At 42.6% G+C, this 27,458-nt stretch overlaps 3 protein-coding genes across 8 annotated transcripts in view; 1 reads left to right on the top strand and 2 right to left on the bottom strand.

The window, feature by feature from the left end:
• Positions 1–396: 396 nt before the first annotated feature.
• On the bottom strand, positions 397–16,044 carry ORC1 (origin recognition complex subunit 1). Its single transcript, XM_040073059.2, has 17 exons — positions 15,888–16,044; positions 15,148–15,252; positions 14,628–14,755; positions 13,283–13,452; positions 12,719–13,100; positions 11,774–12,071; positions 10,375–10,479; positions 9,793–9,979; positions 9,154–9,260; positions 8,348–8,449; positions 7,655–7,826; positions 5,369–5,476; positions 4,528–4,677; positions 3,211–3,330; positions 1,601–1,767; positions 1,280–1,367; positions 397–762 (listed from the first exon to the last, which is right to left on the bottom strand). The coding sequence occupies exons 2-17, from the start codon at positions 15,234–15,236 to the stop codon at positions 568–570; spliced, it is 2,568 nt and encodes an 855-aa protein (XP_039928993.1). The 5' UTR covers positions 15,237–15,252; positions 15,888–16,044; the 3' UTR covers positions 397–567.
• Positions 16,045–16,426: 382 nt separating this feature from the next.
• PRPF38A (pre-mRNA processing factor 38A) lies at positions 16,427–20,139 on the top strand. The gene is made up of 10 exons (XM_040072882.2): positions 16,427–16,607; positions 16,694–16,853; positions 17,366–17,487; positions 17,630–17,715; positions 17,864–17,974; positions 18,526–18,638; positions 19,131–19,157; positions 19,237–19,334; positions 19,679–19,727; positions 19,814–20,139. The coding sequence occupies exons 1-10, from the start codon at positions 16,478–16,480 to the stop codon at positions 19,851–19,853; spliced, it is 936 nt and encodes a 311-aa protein (XP_039928816.1). The 5' UTR covers positions 16,427–16,477; the 3' UTR covers positions 19,854–20,139.
• Positions 20,140–21,143: 1,004 nt separating this feature from the next.
• TUT4 (terminal uridylyl transferase 4) overlaps positions 21,144–27,458 on the bottom strand; it is a 43,781-nt gene continuing 37,466 nt past the window's right edge. For 3 of the 6 annotated variants that reach the window (XM_040072417.2, XM_040072416.2, XM_040072418.2), the window contains exons 28-30: positions 25,028–25,553; positions 22,681–22,854; positions 21,144–21,673 (exon numbers count right to left, since the gene is read on the bottom strand). In XM_040072417.2, the coding sequence (XP_039928351.1) occupies positions 21,582–21,673; positions 22,681–22,854; positions 25,028–25,553 (792 nt within the window). In that variant the 3' untranslated portion in view covers positions 21,144–21,581. Of the gene's footprint in view, positions 21,674–22,474; positions 22,855–25,027; positions 25,554–27,458 lie in introns of those variants that run through there. The other 3 variants (XM_040072420.2, XM_040072421.2, XM_040072419.1) reach the window with 3 other exon arrangements.

Genomic DNA, 27,458 nt, shown 5'->3' with positions numbered 1-27,458 from the left:
GGCTCCTGCGCGCCGCCCGCACACCCGAGCCTTCGTCGCGATCCGATAAAGGGGTTGGGTACTTCAGTCGCGCAGTTCGCGCGGTATTGTTACAGTCTCCTCCGTTCCGACGTCGACCCTGCCTTGCAAACTGGAAGTTTCCTTTCCTTACTGATATAATTAAAGTTTAAGCATATTTTAACGACGCCTTTCGTTGAGTATAAAAGTCAGTGAGGAAAATACACAGTGTGCCAGACTCCATGGGTCTTAACAACAAAAAATAGTGATGCAGGTAATCCATTTCAAATAACCCATTTGAAATAATCCATTCCAAGTTCATAGACCTCAATTAAAAGGGGCCCAGCTCCCAGCACTTAAAAATACTTCTAAAAACAAATAGTTTGAAATGCTTAAAATGCTTTGAAATTAATTCTTTATTATTAAAACAGAGCGCTCTTGTACACCGAACAAATACGCAAAGCATTTAAAAATACACTATTTCCATTTTATCAATAATTAAAAAAAAAATAAAAATACATGGTATTTAAAATATTTATACATACTAAAAGCAATAAAATCTCTTTAGCTTTATTCCTCCCTGAGTGCGTACATGACATCGTCCTGGCCGAGGTTCAGCCTCACCCGCATGTGCAGGTATTTATTGCTGGCCTCCACCAGCAAGAGCCTGCAGGCACCAAGCCTCGAGCAAATTGCCATGATTTCTGACACCGTAGGGCTCTGCAGGCCTTCCATCCTGCACAAGGCCACGTGGTGGTGGTAGATCTGTCGGAAAAGAGGAGAAGGACACAGGTTATGTTCACTGCCTGCTGCAAATGAGTGTGCCAAGGTGACACAGAGAGAAGCTGCCTTCCCCCACAACCATGGGAGGGGAGAGAAAAATCGCTCCAGCTTCTTTAGATGCTGTAATTTTATATAAAAATGTTTAGAACTACCATCTTTCTGTAAGTATTAACATTTAGCTTCCACACTACTCATGACTACTCCAGTTTTCACAGCTCTGCTGGCGCCTGGTATTTTATGGGTTTAGTTAAACCAAAGCCACCAGTGACATATCTGCCTCTGAAAAGAAAAACAGTGATGCACAAGTTGGAATCAACTTTCAGTTTTCCTCCTTGGACCACTGCCTGATAATTTCAGCTTCTCTTTGATTTTTCCTGTTACAAAGCTTCTTAGGGTAGAAGCATGAGATGTTTTCACACGCAGGCAAAAAAAAACAAAAAAAAACCAAAACCACCTTGTGATCCAGATTACTGGTGTCGGTAACAAAAAAGCCCCGTACCTGTTGAACTGTCGCCTCCTCAACTCCTGCCCTGCGAAACTCTGCCAAAATTGCTTTCAAGAAGATTTGTTCATGCAATGAAGCATTCCTGAGTCAAAAAACAAAACAGACAAAAATCCATTTGTGAAGTTCAGAGCCTATGAAACATCAGGAGGAAGTCTGGAAGGGAAATTGCTTGGGAGCTACATATTTAAACGCAGGGTGGGCAGTTTATGTCACAAGCGGCCACTGTATCACAGCCTGCAACTCTGGCATCACAATTTTTGTTTTTGAAAAACCAGTGCTGCGAAAGAGACACAAGAGCAAAGGAAACATTTTTACCTGATGGCGTTGGCATATGGTGATGAGAACATCTCATCTATGGCTTCGATCACGTGGGCCATCCTGACGATCTCCGGGGTTCTCTTCTCCCCCGCGAACTCGCAGATCTCCGTGGCCCTTCTGCAGATATCCAGGCACCGCCGGGCATCCCCGGACAGGGCTGCCACCTGCAAGGGAACGGGACACATTTGTGACATTTCCAAACAGCTGGGGGGAGTTTAGCAAGAATCAGCAGGCAAACAAACCCCAGACATCCTGAGCACGCAGCTCTGAAATGTCTTCATACAGTCCCAGATCCTGAGCAACAAAGCTTACTGATCAAAACCAAGAGGAGCGACACTCCACATCTCCCACCACCCCACCTTGATCTGGTCATCATAAATTCAAGGCTGAACTTTTTTCTGTAACACAGAAGTCAGAGGTTAAAAAAAAAATTAAAGGTGAGCAGTTCACTTCAACAGCAAAAGCTTTCAGAAGTACCAGTTTAATTATCAGTGAAGACCTTTACCATAACCCAGGTTCATGCAAAAGGGACAAAAAAAAAGGGGAGAGGGTAGCTATGACACCTAAAACCTCCGTTTATCTATACTCATTAAAATAATGATTTTAAGAGTACACCAATAATTTTAGAAGGTCTCCAAGAAATATTCAGGATAGTCGATTTACAGTTACAAGTGCATGAAAATTTTTAGGTGTCTGAAATTTCTGAAACTAAATACTTGTTAAAACCCCAGTTGTGCTTTACAGTTTTAATAAAGCTATGAACATTCATCACATATAGCACTGGCCTACTTTTCCCAGTAGGTGCTGGTAATATACAAAAGCCTTAGAACCCAGGTGGGGCCAAGAATGAGAAACCCTGTAGAAAACCTAATTGCAAGGTATATTTCTGTATTTTCTGAAGAAAACTCGTACTAGAAAAGCACTGCAATTATTTCCTCTGCAAAATCATCACTATTACTCTTACAGAGAGGTGGTTCTTTCGCAACAAAACACATGCTTGTGTTTGCTTCTTGCATATTCATGAGCACTCTTTATTAATCCTACAGTGATGTAGGATGTTTTGACGTAATTTTAATAGATTACTTTAATATAGAGCTGCTAACATAGCACATTAGCAGTGCACATATCTCAGTTTGAGAAGCTGCTGATCCCCAAATGCAATACTTACATTTTGTACAACTGAGTATTGAGACTTACAAACAGAGCAGCTATTATCCATTATAACAGGGCACTAAACTTCTTGAGAAATAAAATTAATAAGTCTATTTCCACTGCCACTGGCATGCTACCTTTTTCAGGATTCTCCAATGACTCACATTATGCTAAACAGCGGAGACAGTTGACATCTCATCATCACGACTCTTGTCATGCCTTCAGCTCTTGGAATAAGCTGCTGCCTTCTCAGAGTAGGTGGAAAAAGCAAGGACACTGCTCTAGCAACGTCTTCTGAGAAAATACGCTGAATAATGTATAATTGTGCCCCACTTGCCTCCAATACAGGACACAGCCACAGAACCAGGTCTAACAGCTGTTCCAAAACTCTCCCTGCTGTCCCCACACTTTTCACCTGGTGCAACATGAAGGACATTCATCTGCTCGGTGCTCACCTTTCTGGAAACCAGTTGAACTGCATCCTCTTCAAATGCCTTCACACCCTTCAGCCTGGATGAAATGATTTGCTGTAACTGTTTGTAGGTGTAGGGCTGGAAGGACATTCTGGTGAGGCCCTACAACAAATGACACAACACAGTGAGAAGGGTTTGTGGTGCTGGAAAACTCTCAGCTGCTCAAGAATGGCCTGTGTGGTAACTTTTCCTTTTTCTGGTGGAGCAATCAGTCTTTCACATCCTTTCCCTCCTAGTGACACGCTTTAATCAATCACATTTGTGAAACAAATGTACAAATCCACAGAACTGTGACTCAGTGAGGACCACTGGTTGGATTTCCCTGCTGAAAGGTCCGAGGAGCAAGTGAAGCTGCTATCAGAATTCAGATCTATCTTACAAAAAACTTTTTAACAAATCAGAGCTCCCCTAACACAAAAATACTTTGATTACATCTGTCTACACATTATTTTTTTCATACAATAACAGCGGCAGCCATGGAAAAATATTAATGTCTCCTTTAGCAAATCTGTGTATGTCTGTGCTGACTTCAAGTTAGCCATCAGCCAAGAATTAAAAGCCTCTTCTGGCTCAAGAGAATAAGAACTGCCCTCAGATGAGGACAATCTGTGTTACAGATGGTGCAATCCTACGGGAGACCCGAGTTTGGAATTTCTTATGCAAAACTCTTCTCTTGTGACTGTATGGACTCAGCTGATCTGCGGTGAGCTTAGTGGGTGGGGGAAAGCAATTCACACCCTGTGGAGCTGCTTTTGAGTCATGGAAGGATAGAGGCACCGAGCACTGTTTTTGCAAATCACTTTCTAGAGCCGTGGTGAGATGACCTAGGAAAATGTATTCAAAACAAGTGGAGAGAACATCCAATTTTCTTTGCTGGATACCTTTATGTATACCAACTGATGATGGCAACCAGAGAAGTAGGTGCCTGGAATGAAAGGGGAAGAGGAAGGGAAACCAGAAGGGAATTCTTCTGAACTCTAGAGTAAGCAGCTTAACTATGAAGCACAGCATTTGATTATCCAGATCTTAATATAGTTTAAACAGGCATCACATTCTTATTTCATTCTTACAAGAACATAATGTATGTACACAGCCTAATCCCTGATTAGCAAACAGGCTCCTGAACTAACTTTGCTAAGATTTATATGTTCATTATCAGTCCTCTGGAGAGGGAATTATAAAAACATTGTTCAGCTTCTGATATAACCAATCCTCCTTTTCTCCTGGACTGCTTTCCATTGCATCCAGATTTAATCTGTTCTCCTGCTACGGCACAGCAGCAGACCTGCTAGGACGTACCAGCCTGCTGGCTACTCTGTTCATCATGATCCTCTCTGGCAGGTCCATGGTGTTGGCAATGGCCAGGATGATCAGCTTGGAGTGCTTTTGGGTCGGCCAGTCGAATAAATTGTACATCACGTTCTGCTTCCGCGTCCACAGCAGATCAAGCTGCAGGGGTAAAAAGAGAAGAATCAGACTGGCAAAAGGAACCAGCTCTGCCACAGAAGATTCTGAACAAGCTGTCTCTGTTGCCTTTCCTTTATCCATCTAATAGGACTGCATTTGCTGAGTTAGGGCTCTAATCTCTTTTGGAAAAGCACACAGTCCTACTGGATGCTTGAACAGTAAATGTTAAACAGCTGGAGTTTTAAAGCACTACTGTGATACTAATACTACATCTAACAAGATTCAAAGACCCTCCAAGTGAGACGTCTGAATTAGCTTACAGCAAAAATAAGAGTGCATATGATTATTACTGAACATAGCACATTCAAGGTTTTTCAAAATTGGGTGTGACTTATTTATCTGGGAGTTTGCCCACTGGAAAAGCAGCAGCTTCCAGACTAAATACAAAAAGTTGAATCCTCTGGTATTTAGAATTGACAAACAACCTACTCCATGTCTTGGAATAACAAAACATAAAACCAATACGAAATCCAAGGCAGAGAACAACATGGCAACAGGATACTCAGCCTTTTTAGGAAAGTGAATTTAAATACGTAAGAGGAACTATTTGTGTCTCCCCTCTCCTAAGTCTGTTCCTGTTACATCACTCAAAAGCATGCATAATTTTCCATCCACCAAAAACTCACTTCTTACAATCCCTGGAGGAAAGAAAACAAAGGATTCTTTGTCTCACCTCATCCACTATCAGCACTGTGGTTTTCCTCTTTGGTCCAGGCGTACTGAACAGCTTTGCCAGCAGTACTGCAGCATGGGTTGCTGTCACCTTCTGACCGGTCAAGAACTGCACAAGGATTGAACAAATATTGCAGGTTAATCACACCAAACCCCTGGAAATACAAAATACAAATACTCCACTCAATTTTGCCTTTCCTTAACAATCAACACCGAGCACCTGGATTATTTTTTCTGTGGGGGAATAAAAAAAGGGAGAAAGTAGCTCATAAGACACTCAGATCTGCCAAGAACTGCCCATAAAGGAAAAGAGAAACAAAACAATAAAAAGAAAGGCCCACAGAATTCTCTGCAGTCTTAGAATCATTAAGAAATCCTGAACCCACCCAGTCTAGAGGGCTCTAAACCCAGCATATCTCTAGGGTATCTCTAAATGCACACACCTACTGAAAACCTAAGTCAGCTGACAAGAATAGCCTGACTTGAGTAATCCTGGACTGCTATTAAAATTCTAATGAATCATCAGTAGGATCTATAATTAAATTTATTCAACTGTGAGCTAAAAAGATACCTGCACTACCTTTTGCATCTATGTGGCAGAACAGATGAGCTGACTGTACATTACCTCCTCCCTTGCAAGTCCAAAGATATCCAGAAATCAAAGCATGACAGTTCAAAATGACACTGCAGATGCTGAATCAATTGTTCACCATAGTGCAAAGTCCAGCAATAAAACCAAACGGAGACTGCATTTGAAAACTGTATTTCTTTTCTAAAGTCTTGCATAAACCTAAGATTTGATAATTACTAAACAAGGGCACAAGATTAATGTATAATCTCTAATTGTTTCATGTTTCCAGTTCAGTCAGGACAGTCCAAATCAGTCACAGAAAGGAGTTGAATCCCAGAGAACTCTGATTCTACAGCTCTGGAGCTGAGTATCCAATATCCCACAGAGTTCAGTTGCTGTGGTGGAACTGGACTCTTACTGTACCCAGGTATTCAACCTTATCTCTTTCCTCTGTGCAGGGCTTCCAGTCCCTCTTCATCTCTACACTTTCCTACAGCACCGAGGTCACTGCAGAAGGGAAGCTCCAGAATTTGCTTCAGTCATGCAAAGAGAAACACCAACAAACTGGATCTGGACCTGCAGCAATCAGGAGAGCAGCAGCAGCCTCGCTCTTAGTTAGGGTTCTTTCACAGCAGCTGAGGCAGAAGGAATTGGAGAAGTACGTGGTTCGTGTCACTTTGTACTCCCCTAAAGGATATCTCACTGGGCTACCTTAGAGTTCAGGACCAGTGGGGGGCAACAGATTGTACTTCCAAAGGCCCATTCTTTATTCATTTTTAGATTTTCTGCTGAATGGGATGGGAACAAAGGATGTTAAAATACATTCACACTACCATGAAATAAGGTAATTGTCAGGAAGCCTCACTATGCTAAAGACACACAGTGGCCTGACCTCAGCAAATCCCTCAGCAAGATGCTGTCCAAGCTGGTTTGAGGAAAGGATGCAAATATGCAAATTGAGCAGCCAACTATGAGGATGGGGACATTAGAACACTAATGTATGCCACTCTGCTCAGAAAGATGATGTCAAACTTAAATAAATGGAGCAGAAGTTTATATGAAAATGGAACAGATGCTTCAGGAAACCATTTAATTTCCAGGTCACTGGTTTAAAGTTAGCCTAGACTGAGGAAGCTTTACAGTTACTGTCTAATGCCTACTGGGTGATCTTAATCAGGTCCTCAGAAGATTAATTCCCACCCATACAACACAAGCACAGTCAGTAGTCCCAGACAGATACTGCAGACTGGTTTGTCATGGATCTCAGAAACACACTTTTGTTGACAGAGATGGCCCCTCTTTAACTGAATTACTATTGTGACTGACCAATTAACCATTGAGACCCCCTCAGTAATTATTCTACTGCTACACTGACTTTCAGAATTGTCACCTTAGTAGTTGTTTAAGCAGATGTGCAGTAAAAGTTTTGCCATAGAAAATACAAAAAGCTGGTTTCGATTTTTTTTTAGATGAGTAGATGCAATAAACCAGGCTACTTCTCAGCCACTACCCTTATGCAGCAGAAACAGTTCAAGAAGTTGGCTAAGGCCTTAAGTTAATTATTTTCTAACCTGCTCTAAGATTAAAGCACAGTCTCTTGGAGGGACTGGGAACTGCTGCTAAGTGCCTTGAACACTGTAAGACATCAAGGATCTGACTGTAAAGTGTAAGATCTCTTCTTTCAAACCCAGGAGCCACTGAAAACTCTTTACTTACCTCTAATATCTGCACATAGGCTTGGTGAGGGTCTGTGAGCTTCATGCCGTTGATCTCCACAAACTGGAACGGTGGCAGTTCATCGTTCTCTGCAGCTCGCTGAAGACACCGAATTACTTCGTGAACAGTTGCAGTTTTACCTGTCCCAGGCACTCCAGAAATGTACATGCACCTACAGAAGGAGAGCACCTCTTCAGCAGCCTGAGCAAAATGGTAACACTCTTGGGATTAATGAGCTGGAATTCCTGACCTGACACCAGTCCTGAATGCTCCTCTGACACTTCAGGCTACTCCCTACATCTTACTTTATTTGCAAGCTTTATTTGCAAATAACACCTTGGAGGATCATGAGGGGTTTTATTATTACTGAAGCAATTAACAACCTCAAACATTTTATAAATGTAATTTACTTTTTTTTTTTTTTTTTACATAAATAGTTTTCCAGACTTCTAAAACTGACCAGTTATAACTTGGTCTTTAATTTGAATCTGTGGAATAAAGAAGCCCACGTTTTTTCTACACACACCACCACTTAAGGAAGAAAAATACCAGGAAAATTGAGTGAGGAACTTTAAATGAGGATAACCTTTCAAATATAAGTAATAAAGTATAAATATAAAGTGAAAATACATCATCTGCCTACTGTTATGCTGTAAGCAGATGTGATCTTGGTCTCAGTCTATCCAAACTCACCCTCCTGTACCGTCGATAAGTTTGCTTTCCACGAAGTTATAGATATCCTGGAATTCTTCCTCACGACAAGGCAGAGATTCTGGGATAGCAGAAACATGCAGCCTTTGAATTAAAAAAGAAAAAGAAAATTAAAATTGCTGTTCTCTCCGAAGAACTGATGCAAGTCAACAGGCAGATGCTCACCTTCCTCCTGTGTGGAGTTTTCCAAATCTCTCTTACATACTTTTAAGTCAGTGTCAAGTATCCCAAAAGAAACAGCCTGGTCTCTCTCTGTGTGCTCTTAATTTATGCAGCAATAAAGATCTAATTGTTTTAATTCACAGACTATTTATAACTCAGTGCAGAGATAGGATAAATCAGGAGAGACTGCTTATCAGAAACAGAACTAAAACCCAGTTTGAAAGGATAGTCAGTCCTGAATGCTTGGTTTTTTTCCACTGTGAAGACCTACAGTGATACCTGTGAAGCTTTTTCGTGCACCAAAAGGAGACAATTATTGTGCCTTTACAGTCTAAAGGTAATCAGAGAGGATCTTTGTTTTTCTAATGCACAGAATAAAGATGCCTAATTCTGAAGAACTTAGCATGGACAGGTTAAAATCATCTGAAATTGCGAAAACAGTATTGTAAACACTACCATTGTTTGTATTATACTGTAAATTATTAAATACTCTTCTTGGATCAGAACACCACGCATTTTTACCTATTTTCTTCTAAATGGTAAAGATAACATTCCCCATTTCAGCAGAGTCTACTGCTGTGCACACCTGATGCAAAATAAAGATGATTTTCCTGAGCACAGATTACCTTAATCTGGCTTCTTCCAGTACACTGGTTGGTTCCTGGGCTGCCTGGATGCGCCTGGGGATTTCTGGAGTTGCATTCCGGGGTGTTCTGGGCGTTCCTTGTGAAGGCTGCAAAGAGAAATTACAACCTCAAGCAGATTTTCTACAAACAGCAATTTCTGTTGGGAACAAATCACTGACGTGAGTTTCCCAAACATTACTTATGCCAGAGTGAACTGAGAGCCAGTATTTACCCAGGGAATTACCAAACAAGCTTTATGGTGTTTTCTTCCTAAGAGAAAAAGGAAACTGGAAAGGCAGTGGCGACAACTACACCTTTTAACTGTCTGAAGAATTTTTGAGTTGTCAGTCCTTTTCTGAAGTGCTGCGTAACAGAATGATCTGGTTCTTAAGAAACAGCATCCAAGCCAATAATTTCCCCGTTTAGGCTACAGTTTTCTGATCAATACTGTCACAATATTACAACATGCAAATGGCTTTATGTATTTTCTTAACCTACTCATATAAAAGATTAAATTAATCCAGATAAGGCTTCATTAAAAGCCAAGGGGTTCAGATATTTAACTCTGGTACACAGCATCAAACATTCAAATAACTGGCTCAGAAATAATAAAAATAGCTCTTTTATGTGGAACCTTACAGTTTTCTTCATTGTCTTCACAGGAGTGTGAACTGCTGACTTCCTTGAAGATTTTGGGGTGCTGAATACTCTGCTGGATTTTGTTTTCTTCTCTGGTGTACAAGGCACATCATCATCCTCCTCTTCCTCGCTACTTGAAGAGTAGGAACTGTCAGAGCCAGACAGAAAATCTTCCTGGTCCAACATGCTGTAAGAAACACAAATGATTTAAGCTTCCAAAAAAAAAAAAAAAAAAAAAAAAATCCACACAAGTCTACACATCACAGAGCAACATTTGTGCACTTTCAGTTTTTTCTGGAGTTCTTGTAATCAGCAAGCCAAAACGTTTTCCACTTCAGCTACTAATTTTCCATGGCTTTCTAACAGACTGATTTAAAAGGAAGTCAGTTTTCTGAAGAACACCATGAGTCAGCTTTACGTTTCTGAACATAAACCAGTTTTTACTCAAGCTGCAATTAGGCTGTGCTTCTAGAACAATTTGCATTTTAATATTAAGCCAGACAAGCTCTCAAGGCTTCAAGCTCTCAAGGCCTCAAGCTCTCAACAGCAACCAGAACAGGAGATTTTGGCTGCAGGGTTTACCTGATCTGCTCTGCAATGAGAGCACTGGTTTTCTGTGCACATGCTCTACGGGAGCGAGGGGTCAGCACAGGGCTCTGGCTGCTCGGTTTCTGATATCCAACAGAACTGGAAAGAAAAAACAAAGCCGGTTATATTCCCTCTCTTTGCATCACACTTGTAAAGACACAGAGAAGGCCTTTCAAACTTCAGGCTCAATTGTTACCACTGTCCATCCAGCGTGAATTCTTATTTGTTATTTACAGATTGGCTATGGCATGGATGCTGGCAGCACAGTTTCCCCCCTCTTGCATTTTGTCTTCAATACATCTTTGCAAAGAAAAACAAATTATTTGCTGTATTTTGCACTGCCAAACTGAAGGGACGGGCTCACAACAGCTGTGGTTTTATTTTATTGAGAGGTGTTTTTTTGCCTATTTTTTTTCCTTAAGAAAGATAAGAAAAAAATTATTTCCTTTGGGCATCTCTCTGATTTGCTCTTTGGAAGTACTTTTCTCTTTGTGTTTTGACATTCCTTGGTTGTCTTCCTGGGTGCTTCTTCATCCCTGCCACTGAAACATTTTACTGTTATTACACAACCTTCCTACCGGTTCAAAGTACAAAATGAGATGAATTACAGATGCTTTTATTATTTGTTGACACTTCTTATAAGTTTTTTAGATCTATAAATCCTACTGAAATGCCATCAATGAAAGATAAACATTTTCATGCTATATATAATTAGTGACAAAAAAAAAGGTGGAAATTCCACTGTTGCATCCACATCTTTACTCTTGGAAAGGAGGAAAAGGACTGGTTTCTGGCTTTGTACAACATTTTGCACGAGAAAGTCTGTTCCATTCTTCTCCTCCCCCAGTTTATGCCACTTCTAAAGACTGTGAAGACATACACGAATAGTTGTGCTTTTTGGGCTTTGATTTCTTTCCTACATAAAAATTAGCATGGAAGCATACATACAATTCTCATGAAGACTCTCCTGAGGCCAATCAAACCACTTTCTATAGTCCAGCATCCCTCAACACTTGTCACAAGTCAGGCACATGGGTACAGTCATCAAGAGAACAACGATCAACGTGGCTTCAGTTTCATATCTTCCTACCATTCCCATTTCCAGCATCATCTCTCTGTTCTTGGAACCATGAACTGCTTTTCCATCTGGAAAGTCAAGTCCTCTTTGGATCTCCCTGATCATTCACTCACCTCCAAGTAACATTTACTAAAGTTCCATCACAGTGCACTTGTCACTGCTGAGGCTCTCCCCCTTCTCTCCTTGTTCTCAACAGGCAAAACACATCACAGACTTCACCCACTTTTCTCTCCAGAAGTCTTCCATAAATGTGTTTTAAGAGAGCTTCATAAAATAGAACCCCCCCACAAAAATAATAAAAACGCTGTCACTTACGATAGAACATCATCTTTCTCGTGAAGATTCTTGTCTTTTCCACTGAAGTCTTTGACCCTGGTGTAGGGGGACAATCGTATGGTGTCACTGAACCTCTGGTGGTGCTCTGCAGTCTCAGACGTGGACTTGGCCTTATCATTGCTGCAGGGGATCTTTGGTGGTGAGCCTGAAGTATCACTTGTGAATTTCACTTTTCTTTTAGTGGCTGATGTTTTCAATGGTGCTATGGCATCACAGTCGTCATCCAAAAGACCCAAAACTTCAGATCCCAGCAGCCGGCCTTTGGATCTTGTGGGACCTAAAAATGAAGAGCAAAATTAATTTTTGTCAGGCTTCAATACAGTTGGTTTGGTTAACTTTCAGAAGATGTGATACAGCTGGCTCAGTGACTTATTTAAATGAAGGCAGAGGGACAGTTGACTCCAGGAACAAGGAACTGGATCACTAGAAGGCATTTCTAAAATCTAAAAAATTACTAAACAGAAGGAAGACAAACAGATTTTTTCAGTTTTCTAATCCACCTCCATCACTTACAACTTTAGTCAGGTTCCATGTGGGAAATACTGCATGTTACACAGGATGAAATGTGCTTATTCAACCAGCTCAATGTAAACATTTTAGTGCACAATTAGAAGATTAAAGAAAGTGGGACACTGAGGTCGAGCGAGGCTGACTGGTAGCATTTCAGTCAACAAGCACTTTCATTTAGATTTATCAGATACAAATAAAACATGTGCAGCAGCACAGCTGGATATCAGCAGCAGAGTGCTTGGAACAACAGACAAGTCAAACAAGTGAACTGCCTACAAGGCTCAGGCTGATCCCAAAGCTACAAGGTAGCTAAAAATATTGATGCTGAATCTTACAACAGTTTGAACTAGCCAAAAGGGAGAAGCACAAAACATACAGGATTACTGAATGGACAGAATATTGCCATATACATACTGCTTAACTCCAGCTTCTTCCTTGCTGTTGGGGTTTTGATGTCATTCTTAGCCACCCTTTGAGAATGCCTCTCCTTAGCAAGGGAGGACTTGGAAGCAGAATGTTTGGATTCTATTTCCATATCAACGTTTTTTGGTTTTGTGGCACTCCGAAGAACACTGTCTGTCTCTTTTTTCACAGGTGTAAGGATGTCTGAAGGAACAAATGCTTTTGAAGAGTTTGTGATGACACCTCTTTTCTTGTTAGCTTCTTTCAGCTTAGAGAACGTGTCCGGGGACAAAACTTTGAAGCACTTCCCATCCCAAGACTGTTTGACATAGAAAGTTTGTTCCTTGTTTAATGTAATAACAGGCAGCTCCTCGCCCAGATGTAGTGGTAAAACCTGCAAAAACAGGAAATATCAAAACATACACACATCAAGGGTTACTGTTAATTTAGAATCAGCTATTTTCTAGTCACAGATCTTATTACTGCAACTCGTGCAATCCTTAGTTTCTAATTTACGCTAGAGTTGCTGTTTGTTTCTTTCTTCCCTCTCTGTGTGGAAGGGTTGCAGGTACATACCATGATGCTTTTAATAATGGTCTCTGCAGCTATATCGGTGTCATAGCCAAGAATTTGATCGAAAAACACCTCCTGGGCAGAAATCTCTCTTTTAAGCAGCTTCCTTTTGTTCTGAGGTATCTCCTCCAAACGACAGAACCACTGCACGACCGCACGTTTGTGCTGAGCACCTGCAACAAGGAGAGGAATATCAGGGAACATCAGGATTTTATTGTGTCACAAGTCGTGCCAGACTTTAGCTGAAATGCCAGCAAGGGTAGAAATCCTCGCTGGACACAGGTGAGAAAGCATCTGATAAGAGATTGCAAGTCCCATTTTCTAAGCTAAATTAAAATGTCTGAGTTGAGAATTTTAAGGGCTAAGGTAACACCAGCACAGAGTCTCAATCACAAAAATACCTGGAGACCAGCTCCAGACCACAAGTTCCCTATCACAAACAAAAGAGGTTCCTTATTTGCATAGATGCGATCTCCTCAAACCCTGCTAACTAAAAGCAGTGACATAAAAGGAGAACTGAGAAATTTCAGGATGTTATTTGCATTGCCATTTTACTTTGACAAGCCAGAAACAATTTTTTCACTGGCTGACAAACCAGGGAATATTGCTGACGAAATATCTTGTTTTTAAGGAAGTTCTCATGGGTTTTTTTCCAGCATGAAAAGGATATTCAGTTGTGCTACAAGAAAGTGCATTAGTAAATAAATAAGATGGAATGGCAGCTATGTATATTTTAAAAAAGGTAAAGAAGACTCCTCAAAGTATTATTACAGCACAAAAAAGAACAAAAACTGCTCAAAGGAATCAAATACAGCCAATGAGTAGCTCCCAATTCAGACTCGGACAATTTTTGTATCACCCACCTCCCATGATTTATCCTTTCATATCTATCTCTGTATAAACAAGTAGTTCTACAAGGAACAAAAATAACAAGTCCTATTTATTCAGCCTTGTACTTTATCTTTAAATTGCCTGATGTCTGATGAGATGCGAATTTCAGGGCTGCAGTGCTCTTGCTCCATTTGGATTCTCCAATCTCTAAATAAAGCATAAGCTCACACTGTCTTCCTCAAGGACCATTGCTTTTAAATTAGACAAGTAGTAAAAAGACTGCAAAAATTGCAATGTACTTAAATTTCCATTTATGTCTCAAATTTAGCTGGAATTGGCCATCAGTCCCAAATATTTGGGGGAGCATGTGAAGAGATGCAATAATTACCAAAACTTGATTTTCTTAATAAATTAGGCCAGTGACATAGTGTTAATGCTAACTACACCCCCATGAAATAAGTAACTTTAAAACATTTTAAGTTTTCTCAGACAGAATGTAATTTTTTCATTCTCTTACCATCTTCATATAAATCCATGAGCTGTGCCACGTAAGGCTGGTCTGCATTCACCCCTTCTACTAAAATAAAGTCACCAAGCTGTATACAGGTTTCTGTTTTGGTGCTTTCTGATGTAATAAAGATCCCCCTAGAAAGTGATAGACAGAAGAAGATTAAGAGAATTTAATATTCTTCATAATTCCCGTATCAGTAAGCCTAATGTCCTGTCAGCATTACAGTTAGTTGTGCCCCTTCTTGCAACGCTTACAAATTAGTTCCCCGATTAGAAGCTTTCATATGTAGTTCAATTCGTTAAAACTTACTCACAAATTCGGTTAAATGTTTTTGCTTATAGATTATCCAGTTTATAATTCAAGAGCTTAGTGACAATGTTTCTGTTACATACATACGGTGTCACACCAAAATGCTCAAAACCTTACTCCTGTTGTCACTGACTGCCACGTTAACCTAAACGATGTCAGAAAGGTAAAAAAAATCTATTAAGTTTCCCGTAGCAAAACAGAAATAAATGTTATTTACTTGTACTGGGAAGTTCTCAGCTTTCTGTCTGAACTCAAGGGTTTTCCATACCAGGAGTAAATAAGTTTAGTTTGCTGCCGGGTGTTCATGATTCCCAAGGAAAAGCTAAAACAAATAAACAAACATTTTCTGATTATTATTTAAAAAAAAAAAAAAAAAGGAAAGATGGGAAGATACATAGAACTGCTATCAATACTTTTCGGCGTGCACGAAGAGCGATGGTTGACAGAGAGAAGCCCACCTTCCCCAAAGCCCCGCTCCGAAGGGTGAGGAAAAAAGGAAGATATTTAGTAGCGACTTTTTCTCAATTCCTCTCCCATTCCCCCGCGGCTCCCCGGCCCTCACCGCCATGGCGGGGCCGGCTGCCCGCCCCGGGGAGCCCCAACCTCGCTGCGAGCTGGCTGAGATCCTCACCGACCTTTCACTTTCGCTCAACTCTTATGGTTTCATTCTGGCTTTTAATTCCTTTTTTTTTTTTTTCTTTCTTTCTTTCCTAACTAAGAATGTCTTTCGGAAAGTCGGGGAAAAGCCCCACACAGCCCCCAGCGCCGCTCACCGCCCCAGCCCGGGCAGCACATGGCGGCTGAGGGGCCGCTGTGCGCCGGGCGGGACACGCTGCGGGACACCGAGCGGCTTCGGCAGCGCCACACAGCCACTGACCCCCCCGGCCCCTCAGCGGCCCGATCCCCTCACAGAGCGAGTGAGACTGCAGCACATCACCGCGGTCTATCCGCTCCCACCTCTCCGCTCCAGCAGGGTCGTCCCAGAGCGCACCGCACAGGATCGCGCCCGGACCGTTCTGGGATATCTCTAGCGAGGGAGAGCGCCCAGCCTCCCCGGGCTGCCTGTCCCAGTGCGCGGTCACCCGCAGCAGGAGCCCTTTGCCCGGGGTGTCCCCTCACGGCCGCAGCTCGCCGCGTCCCCTCAGCGCTTCCCGCCGGTGCCGCGATAGAACTTCGCGCCAAAGCGCGCGCGGGGCCCCGCCCCCGGCGGCGCGCGCACGGGGCGGGCGGAGGCGCGGCCCCGCCATGTTTGTGCCGGGCGGAGGCGCGGCCCCGCCATATTTGTGCCGGGCGGAGGCGCGGCCCCGCCGTGTTGGTGCCGGGCGGAGGCGCGGCCCCGCCGTGTTGGTGCCGGGCGGAGGCGCGGCCCCGCCGTGTTGGTGCCGGGCGGAGGCGCGGCCCCGCCGTGTTTGTGCCGGGCGGCCGCGGAGGCGGTGGCGGCGGCGGCGGCTCCGCCCCGGAGGGAGCAGCGGAAGCGGAAGGCGGCGCGGCCCTGACGGGAGCGGGGCTGAGCTCGGAGCGGCGAGCGGGGCTGCGCGGCGGCCGCCATGGCCAACCGCACGGTGAAGGACGCGCACAGCATCCACGGCACCAACCCGCAGTACCTGGTGGAGAAGATCATCCGCACGAGAATCTACGAGTCCAAGTACTGGAAGGAGGAGTGTTTCGGCCTCACGGGTATGGCGGGCGGGAGGCAGGGCCGGGCCGAGGCCGGGGAGCCCGGGGGGAGCCCGAGCTGACGGCCCGGCCCGTCCCTCTCGCAGCCGAGCTGGTGGTGGACAAGGCCATGGAGCTGAAGTACGTGGGGGGCGTCTATGGAGGGAACATTAAACCCACGCCCTTCTTGTGCCTGACGCTGAAGATGCTGCAGATCCAGCCCGAGAAGGACATCATCGTGGAGTTCATCAAAAACGAGGACTTCAAGTAAGTTGTAGTGTTGATTTTTCCCTTGTCGGGGTTGTATCGAGGGGAAGTGCCCAAAACAGCCAGGGAAACCTCAGTGCGGGATTTAGCTCTCAGGGCGCCCTGGTAAACTGTGCTTGCCCAAAACCAAGCTTTTCTTCTTGCTTTCAAGACTGCTCTCCTTGTCATCTGGCCTGTTGGAAGGGCTCATCTTTGTGGCTTGTGCTCTCTGTGATAATAAACCTCTGCCTAAAGCGTTTGGAATGAGCTGCATTAAAGGATTCATGTTAATCTGGTTTTCTTCAGTATTTTTCCATATTTGTCAGTGACAATGCCCTCATACAGACATTGTGTATGTAAAGTATATCTGTGGTTTTGACAGTATCGAGGAAGTGGTGGAGCAAATCTAATTGGTTTTGTATTCTGGCCACTGTACTGATTTTCCTCAGAAACTTGTGGGGAAAAAAGACTTTTTTTATCCAAACTGTTAAGTGTGCAGGAAGCCGAGATCCATGGAAAGGTTTCCTTTCCAGGTATGTCCGAATGCTTGGAGCACTGTACATGAGACTGACAGGCACTGCCATCGACTGCTACAAGTACCTGGAACCGCTGTACAACGACTATCGGAAAATTAAAAGTCAGAACAGAAATGGGGGTAAACACTCTTATGTCTGTTTAGCAATATAAATCTTAAAAACTGTGGCACAGCCTGTTGACATAAGTTGTCGGAAGTGTTTCTTCTTTACTTTAGCCTGTAGTGTTAGTTTTGCCTTTTAAATGCTATTTTTCACCCCCAGAATTTGAGCTGATGCACGTGGATGAATTTATTGATGAGCTACTCCATGAGGAACGTGTTTGTGACATCATCCTGCCTCGACTGCAGGTTGGGAAATGTAGATGGTTGTGGAATTCCCAACAGCACCAAGTTCAGTAGCTGGATCAGCTGCTGCCTTGTTGTGTAAGCTGTGGTTGCCTCCTTAGGTGTTCGTTCTTACTTGAGTTATGTTGAATAAAGTTGCAATTTCTCCTAGAAACGGTATGTTCTGGAAGAAGCTGAGCAACTTGAGCCTCGTGTTAGTGCTCTGGAAGAAGACATGGATGATGTAGAATCTAGTGAGGAGGAGGAAGAAGAAGATGAAAAGGTTGGTGAACTGTTCAATGAACTGTTTTGGAAAGGATTAGTTGAAGCTGAATCCCTTTAGGACACTTCATAGTCTATGACAAATAATTGAGGGGAGGCACCAGGAGGCTGCTGGCAACTCTTACCTCCCCTCATAATGTATTTTCATATAAGCAGCTTGCGAGGACTTGGACCCTGAAGCAACTCTCATATTGCCATGTTTTCCTGTCTCTTGAATTCCACAAGTGTTCTGTGTTGAGCTTATTTAGATCAATTGATTTACATGCATATGTAATGGAGAGAGCTAAAGGTGATGATGGAAGGTCCTGTGTGACCATCAGTCAGTGCTGCTGTACTTCTCCAGAACCACCACTATGAGAAGTAGCTGTTTTGAGTTTCCAGCTGGCAGTTTTGGGCAGCACCACTCACTCCTGAATAAGAAATACTTGGGGATGGGGCACATTGGCTGCCTGGCTCTTGCAATTTATTATATTCATTGTTCAGAAATCTTTACCGATAACGTAAAACCTTGCTGAAACGAGACTCACAGATCCTCTCCCCTCTTGTTGACAGCTGGAGCGGATCCCATCTCCTGACCACCGCAGAAGGGGCTACAGGGACCTGGACAAGCCCCGCAGATCTCCGGTGGTGCGGTACCGGCGGAGCCGGAGCAGGTCCCCGAGGAGGTGAGGGGACTCTCCCTTGACCAGTGCTTTTACCTGTGCTGCTGCAGATGGAGCACTGCAGTGAAGGTGGCAGTTCAGCCAGGACCTCCCACACCTCCCAGTTCCTTTAGCACTTCCTGAAGTGAGGAACTGCGGTGCACAGCCACAGTCAACCCCTCTGCCTGTTTCTCCAGTCATTCTCTAACTCTTGAACTTGCTGGCCAACTTTAACTAAATTTGACAATGCAGTGAAGACGTTAAGGAGAACCAAGTGCTTTGTTTTGATGTAAGCTAAAGGCTGCAGAGAAAATCCTATTAATTGCTCTTATTGATATTAAGCCAGGAAGAATTAATCACTGAACTCTCGCTCACTGCATAGTCCAGTCCTAAGCAGGTCCATGTGGAGCAGGTCAAAAGCACTAATGGGAAGTAAAAGCCCTGGTGTGTTGCTGCAGGACAGCTGTTCTGCTAATGATTTTTAGTGATTTTTTTGCTTTTCTCCCCCAATTGCAGGCGCAGCCGCTCTCCCAAGAGAAGAAGGTACTCTTTAATTCTAATTATTTGAGCTGAGCAATGTGCATTTGTAGCACAGCTCCCTTACAAGCTGCCTTTCCCTCAGCCCATCACCGCGCCGGGAACGGCATCGCAGCAAAAGCCCGAGACGGCACCGGAGCAGATCCCGGGAGAGGCGCCACAGATCGAGATCTAAATCTCCAGGTATTTCTGCCACTTCCAGAATAGCTCTGGCAAATCTATCAGCTGCACATTGCACTGCAAGAACAATCTGTGTCACCATGCTGAGATGGTAGCACAGGGGTTAAATCCGGCTGATAAAACTGCTGCTCACCTGAAAGCAGAGCTGGGGAACTCCTTTAATGGCTGCAAGATTGTCTTGAGTAAGTTTTCAGATCCTTGCCAGGAAGTTGATTTGAGTGCCTGGTTAAAGCAAGGGTTGTTCTGGCAATATGTGGCACACTTGGTCACTAGAAGCAGATTGCATTAGCGAAACAATGAAGAATTCCAGTGGCAATGGAAGTAATTATTGCCTTTTTATCTCACAGGGCATCACCGTAGTCACAGGCACAGAAGTCATTCCAAATCACCTGAAAGGTAAAGGCTTGGCCTATTTCTTAAGTGCAATTTGGGAATTAAAGGTAGGCTTTAAAGTATTGGCTTTTTGGTTTTTTCTGTTTCAGATCTAAGAAAAGTCACAAAAAGAGTCGGCGGAATGAATAACAAACAAAACCCAGCCCACCATTTAAGGGCCTTGAACTGCAGTCTAATGCTGTCTTATTTGCTCTGTAGGACAGCTGGCTCAATACTGGCTGCTTTAGCAGTCCCTTTCTTTAATCTTTCTCATTTTGTTGTCTTGGATTTTTTTATTAAAGGTAAGCTAAGGATACTTTTTATGTAGTTAGTTACCCATTCTTGTGATAGAATTTGAAGATTGTTTTTTAATTGTTTTTCTTGACGCCTGTAAAAACCTTAATGAAGAGCAATAAAAAAAGGAAGGTTTGTCTTTAAAGGCTCCTGGCTGTTTCCTTAGTAATATTTTATTGAGATGTCCCGTGGTTTAAGCTGGCTTCATTCGCAAATCAGGGCATTGTTTTGTCAAACTGTCCCTGCAATCAGGTGCCAAAGGAAGTCTGCTTTCAGTCATGAACACTGCAGGGCTCCCAGCCCTGGCCTCTCAGAGCTCCAGTACAGGAGAGGAAGCAAGGCTGTCACAACCCAGTGTGTTTACTACAAGCTCACCTGAAAGGGCTCTCCAACAAGTGGTTGTCATTGGGTCCTTTGTAAAAATCACCCTTCAGTGTAATCTGCTGCTTCTGATGATGCCATCGGAGAGTTCAGAAGGTTAAAGAAGTACAAAGCACTAATTAATTCTTTTGGAGTAAGAAGTTCAATATATTTGAAGGTTTGTGGCCTCTCTGTGCCTGGGGACAGAATTTGACACCATGTTCAGCTCTACCTTCTCTGAGTGAAGTTAGCTTTTTAAATTTAGAATAGTTAAGCTCTTACTGAAGATATAATTCTCCTCTTCCTGCATTTGAAATCAGTTGATTTAAGCTCTTGTGCACCATGTCTTTATTCACAGCCCTTCTTCGGGAGCAGGGCCAGGCAGGTTTATCCCTGAACTCTGCATTTAGGGCTTCAGGAGTCTCATATTGCCCTGGGAGTGCTGACAACCTAAATAAGGGAGGGTTCCTAATGACTTTATAGAAAGCCCTCTTTAAAACTGCTTCCCTGTACAGCCTCATTTTTCCAGGGTATTTGCAAATTATTGCAAAGCTGATAAACAAAAAATCAGGTGTGCTCTTCCTTCAAGGTTAATACACACACTGGCTGTGAACATCACATGCAACAAGACCAGCATGGAGAAAAACAGATCTAGTGCTTGTACCACTTAAAGCTCTGCTCATCTTTCCAAGATCCCCACATTAAAGCCATTTTTATTATTCCCGTTAAAGTGAGCATGCATACAAATAGGGAAGAGGAAAAAAGCCTTAAGTCCTTTTTTTGCCGTTTTATTTTTCTTTTTAAAAAGTTTTTTGGCACTACATAGTTCTGTAAAGAATAGAAGTGACAAATTTTTAAACACATGAAATCCCCTTCTAATTTTTTATTTTTTTAGAACAATATATATAAAGTCTGAAGCAACCAAAGTATGAATACAGCTAATAGAAAATAAAGAACTTAATTTTAAAAATTCTCTCTCTTTACAGTTTATCAAGATAAAACAAAACACAATTCCCCTTAAAAATAGGGTAATAAAATAGATGAAATTTGTATCACTCAGTCTTGTGATACTAGTAAAAACTATAGTTCATATCTATGTACAAATGATACAGTTTAAAAACAGTCTTAAATAATCTTGTATCTAAACATGTTGCATTAAGATTTTCAATCAGAACCTGAATTTCTTCCTCCCCTCCCCCCACCCACCCACAATCCCATCCAATTTCACTTTTTCTGTTGAATGTAATTCAGATTCAAGTGTGGGTGTCCTTGAGACAGAAGCGAGAACCGCTGGTTACTCTGCATCAGTGGACCAGCTAAAAGAAAATGGATTACAATTACTTCAGCAATCACATATTTAACAGTGCTTGGCTATATTCAGTGTACTAATCTAACTTAGAAATAAAGCCATTTACTAGACTGACACAAATGCTTGCTGTACAACTAACCCATTTATTGGGACAATGCAGAATTAATTTAATCCTATCTCCAAAATTCCCTAACAATCACAAACACGTTATTTTGTTGCTTTACTTCAGTTATTTAACAAAAGTAATTTCAGGATTTTAAGTAAATTCGGTTTTCACTTGGAAACCCTGCTAGAGCAAATAGATTAGATTTTGCAAAAGGATTTGGTACCCGTATCTCTCATTTTACACCAGGTGGCCCCAGCAACACGGAAACTCCACATCCTCCAAGTAAAATTTGAACATTTTTTCTCTGGTCGTGGAGCTCTTTTTCCTACAGCCTTTCCCCACCCTGCCAGATGCTGAATGCCTTTACCTTTCATAAACCTCGGAGTTGAAATCAAGCCAGTCCTTCCCAGTTCCCCGACGAACTGAACCTGACCTGACTTTGCAATCAGCTGCTCTGACTGGATGGGCTGGTCTAAACCTCCAGAGGCCCCTTCCAACTTCAATTATTCTATGGTCTTGCAATTTTTTATCTATGTAAATCATTTCCCAAAGCAAGGTACAAAAGCCGAATAAAGTGAATTACGACAAAAATTTCTTCATATTCTGAACGCGCTCATGGGCCAATCCACCTCTATTGAAGCAGAGGCAGCTCCACGGTGAGCCAGCAGCAGCAAAGAAAAAGAGACTGGAAGTGCAACAAGCTGCAAACTGGCTCGGATTTCAGAATTTTATTTGAACCCTTCCCTCCCACAAAGATTTGTCCACAGAGGAAGCTGAAGCGCTGAATTGACTCTGGGATTGGTTACGGTTCCAGGGAGCCTAGCGAGTGATTCCTTGGCTTTTAAAGCCTTTGAGACAGTACAGAGACATGGTGCATGAGCTGTTGATTCACATACTGGTTCTAGTACCTTGAGGGTAGAAAGGTTTGTTCGGTGGGTAGCTGGCATTTCCCTGCTGCATGTAGTTCTGAGGCATATTGTAAGGCCACGCTCCTCGGAGGAGAGGAAAATGGGTAGGGGTCCCATGGTCCCAAGGGACAGAAGGAGGGTTCATTTTACCAAACTGTCCTTGGAAACCCTGATCTAGTTTTCAATTGAAAGGGAAAAGCACATTGCAAGTTGAAATAATTAAACAGTAAGTCACAAATACAATTTACATCTTAAATAACAGTTTGCAGGGGACTTAATGAGATTAGTCTGATGTGCTACTTTTTTTTAATATACATCAGTAAGAATTACTACCTAAATTACTTCATTACTCACTATTATAGAATTATTGGGAAGAGAGAGGATGAATCAATATTAAAATCAAGAGCGACAATTTCACTATTTTTATGATTTTCTCAGGATGAAAAATACAAGGTCTGAACAATGCCCAGAACTACTGTCTGATCCCACACAAATATCCACTATCACTGACAGAGCTGTGACATGAAAGCTATTATCCTACTGCAAGAAATAATCAGATACACACTGGAATTCCACTAATACTTACATGCTTAAGAAACTTGCTATCTAGATCACTGGATTGACTTAAAAAGGTATTCTTAGAGAGAAAATATAAACTCTGGAAATAAGTATACAAATTGTAAAGCTCCTCCATTTACAGTTCTGGTATCACTGCAACATTAAGGATGAGAAATCGAGCATCCAAGGAGAGAATGACCCACAACATGAGGCACAGCTCTGGAGTATGCATGAAAAAGAATTGTTCTAATGATTCTACTTCTGATCAGTTGTCTACTGAAAAGAAAATTAAAGTAGCTCCTTTCAAGTCAAGGTAATGTGAGCCAGGACAAAGCTTCCTCAAACTTACTGTTCTCAAATTGTCCTGGGGAGGTTAAGAAACCATGCTTCAAACAGACAGGAGACAGCTCATCTCTACTGTGCATTCACCTCAATGGCATCTAAGCCAAAAAGGAAATAAAACTGATTCAAATTCAAAAAGGAAAATTACTATGATTGGGGAACTAGGAAAAGGAGTGTGATGAGGTTAGAAATTGATGGAAAAAGAATACTGTGACTGACAGCACATGAAGAAGGAATTAGAATTTATGGAGCTTGTCTGAAAGAAGGCAGCTGCCTTAGTAAGGACATGTGGGTTGGAAGGAGCTGCTTGAGGGGAAGGCAAAGCTGGAGAAGGGGACACATGACAAGATCCAAAATGGAGAGGCAGGGACAGAGCACACTGGAGACACACAAAACACATGGGTAGAAGCCCCTGTATCCTTTAAAATATATTCCCCACAAAGTTTGAAATAGAAAATCATCCATCTCCAGCACCTTAACATAAGTTTGAAGCCCACTGGTGAATTATTCCTCATCCAAAACTGTAGACTCAGCTGGAAATCTGCTGTTACTGACAATCGTGTTATTAGTGCAGAGAAAGGCTGGGCAGGAGATTGAGAATTTTCATCTTAGGATGCACAACTGCACCAGTACATTGCATGATGGATTTATTTTCTTAAACATAGGAGGACTTACTCAGAACAAATCAGAAGACCACCACCATGATTCATGATGTAAAGGCTAGCAGTTAAAATTTAGGGGCTGCCACAGTTCATATGGAAGACAAAAATGAATGGGCTTTCATCATTATATACTGTTTTTTCTCAGCCTCCAACATACCATTGTATTTGGCTTTGCTATGAGGCAAGAGACTGCTGCCCACCTGTCAGAGGAAAATGTACTGTCAGGAATCAACACTGAGATTGTGGAAGTTAAATGTGGCAGGGTAAGCCATAGGAAAAAAGAGAATAGATAAGATCACATTACATTGTACTGAAGATGACGAGATGAATATTCAACTTGCACAATTATAATTCTGCCAGTCTCTAAGGTCATGGTTACAACCTCAGCATTTGTCTAATAAATTATGTAATGATTGTGTTGATCTTAGAGGTCTTTTCCAACCTTAATGTTTCCATGGTTCTCTGATACAAGGAATCCATTATTTGTCAGCACATTCACAGAACTGTGAGTGATTCAAACAATGATGAGGAGGTTTCTCAGTTGAATGCAGGATTTCTCATTGTTGCACAGCCACTAATGGCAGACAGGACTAATGCCTAAAAGTTACAGTGATCGATTCTAATTTTTTTTTTTCCCTATGAAAATATTAAGACAGGTAAAAGTCCTGATTTGGTTTCTTAAGAATCATATTTTTATCAAACAAGTCGAAAGAGGTAGCTGTTCCCGTACCGCTTAACACTAGTACACGAAGTGCCAGAGGTTTGATACAACAGAGAAGAGTTACCTGAATTCCCCACAGTGCCATTGTTCACCAGTGAGTTTGGAGTCACGGGGTTGTGCCAGTGTCCCTCATGAGAAGTGCTGGGGATTCCCATGGGCCTGGCAGCAGGCTGTGCAAAGATGATACTGGGATCATTCAAGCTTACACTGCTCTGGTTATTTGTGGTGCTGCTGCTGCCAGATCTCATAGAAAATGGAACATTTGTAGAATGAGGAGGGTTACCCGGTGCAGAGTGAATAACAGGCCCGTGAATAGGCCAAGAAGTGTTGGGAAGCTGAATTTGGTGGTGATGGTGCATCTGAAGTAGTCCCAGGTTATGCAAGGTGGAATACTGACCTGGGGGAGATTGGGGAAAGTTAAACAAAGGCAGCTGGACCTGATGGGGTGGCTGTGCACCCTGCTGTGGCTGAGGAACGTGCTTAGACTGGGATATTGATTGTGGCTGAGTCTGGTTAATGGAGGCTGGCTGAGAGGAATTCTGTGGGAATTGTTGAGGTTGTGGAGAGTAAGATGACTGATGCGAATCAGACTGGAGGAAAAAAAAAAGTATGTATTTCTGATTAGTTCACTGGCTATTTAATGGTGTTTTCTTTAATAAGCACCCACTGTATTAGATTGTTTATAAAACAGCAAAGCACTCCCCAGCAACACACTAAGCACTGCACCCAAGTTCCTGTTGGCTTCAGTAAGTGCAGTTCAAACTGACACTGACCTTCACCAACAGAAAATTTGGTCTGTTAATGCGGCACATCACACCATCAGAAACACCATTGTGAGTGAATATTAGCCCCAATCGCTTCATTAGACTCCTTGTTTCTGATTTTTAATCATTGTCTTCCCTACCCTACTTCTCTACAGCCCAGTATCACATTAACTAATTGCCTTACTTCTAAACAGAGTGTTCTTATTATTGCAGGTTTTTTAAGTAATTCCAAAGTAAGCTCCTGATATTTCTTTAGGTTTTAACTACCTGTTAAACAAGAAATGCAAATTCCAAAAACCCAGTTTCAACCTTCACATCCATGGCTAAAGGCACAGTAATATCAATTATTACAGCCTTTGCAGAGCTTGTACAAAGTTCTCCTTTTCACCAGCAACAGAAACAGGCATGAGGTTATTTTATCTGTTTGGAATTGCAACTGAACAGAGAAGCACTTCAAGAACTGGAGTGGTTGGGAGAAGTTCCTCAGTTTATGTGTTTACACTAAACACTTCCTTAGTTTACACTTAATGCCGTTATCTGGATTCCCCAGTCTGGTTTTGAGCACTGAGACAAGATGCTGATGAAGTGCCTCCAGAGACATTCAAATGAGACAGGTACCTAAACTAGAGAGGAGGACCTGAATCTCAGATCTCATTTTCCCCCTGAGACTGACTCTTCTCTCCACAGACTACAGCAGCCAGCCAAGCTCCAAGTGCCTCAGCTGCTGTTGAACACAGGGCGTTAAAGGTGTCCCCAGCTTGTCACTGTCATTTAAACTGGCAGTCACTTGTCTCCAATCACCAGAGATGTCTGCAGGACCTGCCCATGCCAGAGCATCCCCTCCAGCAGCACGCTGTGTGTCTGTGCCTGGGCCAAAGCTGGGATTGCTCCCTGCTGCTATTCCAACTGTGCCTCCTACACCTTTCTATCCGACCAGGACGAGAAGGTAAAACCTGGGATTTGAAAGATGATCACTAGTTTAACAGTTTAAATGTTGTAAAAATAAAGCACATGCACTGACTACAAACATTCCTACAAATATTAATCCACCACAAGCATGCACTGAATGTGCCAGCAGCAGGAGAGGAAGCATATTACACTCCAGGCTGTCGATCTGCTCCCCTCTTTACTCCACCAATATCCTCCTTCCCATTCTCAACCAATTTCTGGACAGAACACATTCACCAGGAAATCCTGGCCAGATGACAACCATGCAACACACACAGAGTCCATGACACCCAGCTGACACAAGAATGTGCACATGATGTGTCTGCCTCTGAGTGCACCCACATGTTCAGCTTTGGTTCCTCAGGCAGAAATATAAAGCTCCTAAAAAAAATACTCCTGTGTCAAGTTCAGCCCTTCAGTTAGATTAGGGCTGCAGCAGTCCCTCTTTAGCAGCACCCTAGGTCATAAGGTCTCTATACTGGAGCCAGCATTCCAATAAATGCTTGCTGATCAGTTAGGAAAGCAGCAAACCGAACAAAGAGCAGTAGTGATCAGCAGCCCTGATTGCTGTATTTGCTTACTTGCCAGCTTCATTAGCAGGCACACGCTCCTCAGACTAACAGCTTAAAATAAATTAATTTCTGCTGTGCTGTCTGCTCCAAAAATATTAAATGCCAGCAGTTGTATTTGCTCAAATACCCTCTGCTACCCATCTCCACTCAGAAGCAGTTTAATCATATTTTATGTAGCTCTACAGAGACTTGAAAAAATTCTAGGTAAAAC

This window comes from Hirundo rustica, chromosome 9 (assembly GCF_015227805.2).
Source record: "Hirundo rustica isolate bHirRus1 chromosome 9, bHirRus1.pri.v3, whole genome shotgun sequence".
Classification (NCBI taxonomy): Eukaryota; Metazoa; Chordata; class Aves; order Passeriformes; family Hirundinidae; genus Hirundo; species Hirundo rustica.
This window is presented reverse-complemented; position numbering and strand designations above follow the sequence as displayed.

Excerpts from the sequence above, each read along its gene's own strand:
- PRPF38A (XM_040072882.2), top strand. The coding sequence starts at position 16,478 with ATGGCCAACCGCACGGTGAAGGACGCGCACAGCATCCACGGCACCAAC. Across the intron at positions 16,854-17,365 it reads ATCAAAAACGAGGACTTCAA|GTATGTCCGAATGCTTGGAG; the intron begins GTAAGTTGTAGT and ends TTTCCTTTCCAG. Across the intron at positions 17,716-17,863 it reads TCATCCTGCCTCGACTGCAG|AAACGGTATGTTCTGGAAGA; the intron begins GTTGGGAAATGT and ends AATTTCTCCTAG.
- ORC1 (XM_040073059.2), bottom strand. The coding sequence starts at position 15,236 with ATGAACACCCGGCAGCAAACTAAACTTATTTACTCCTGGTATGGAAAA. Across the intron at positions 13,101-13,282 it reads CCATTATTAAAAGCATCATG|GTTTTACCACTACATCTGGG; the intron begins GTATGTACCTGC and ends CTGTTTTTGCAG. Across the intron at positions 7,827-8,347 it reads CTTATCGACGGTACAGGAGG|GTGCATGTACATTTCTGGAG; the intron begins GTGAGTTTGGAT and ends CTCCTTCTGTAG.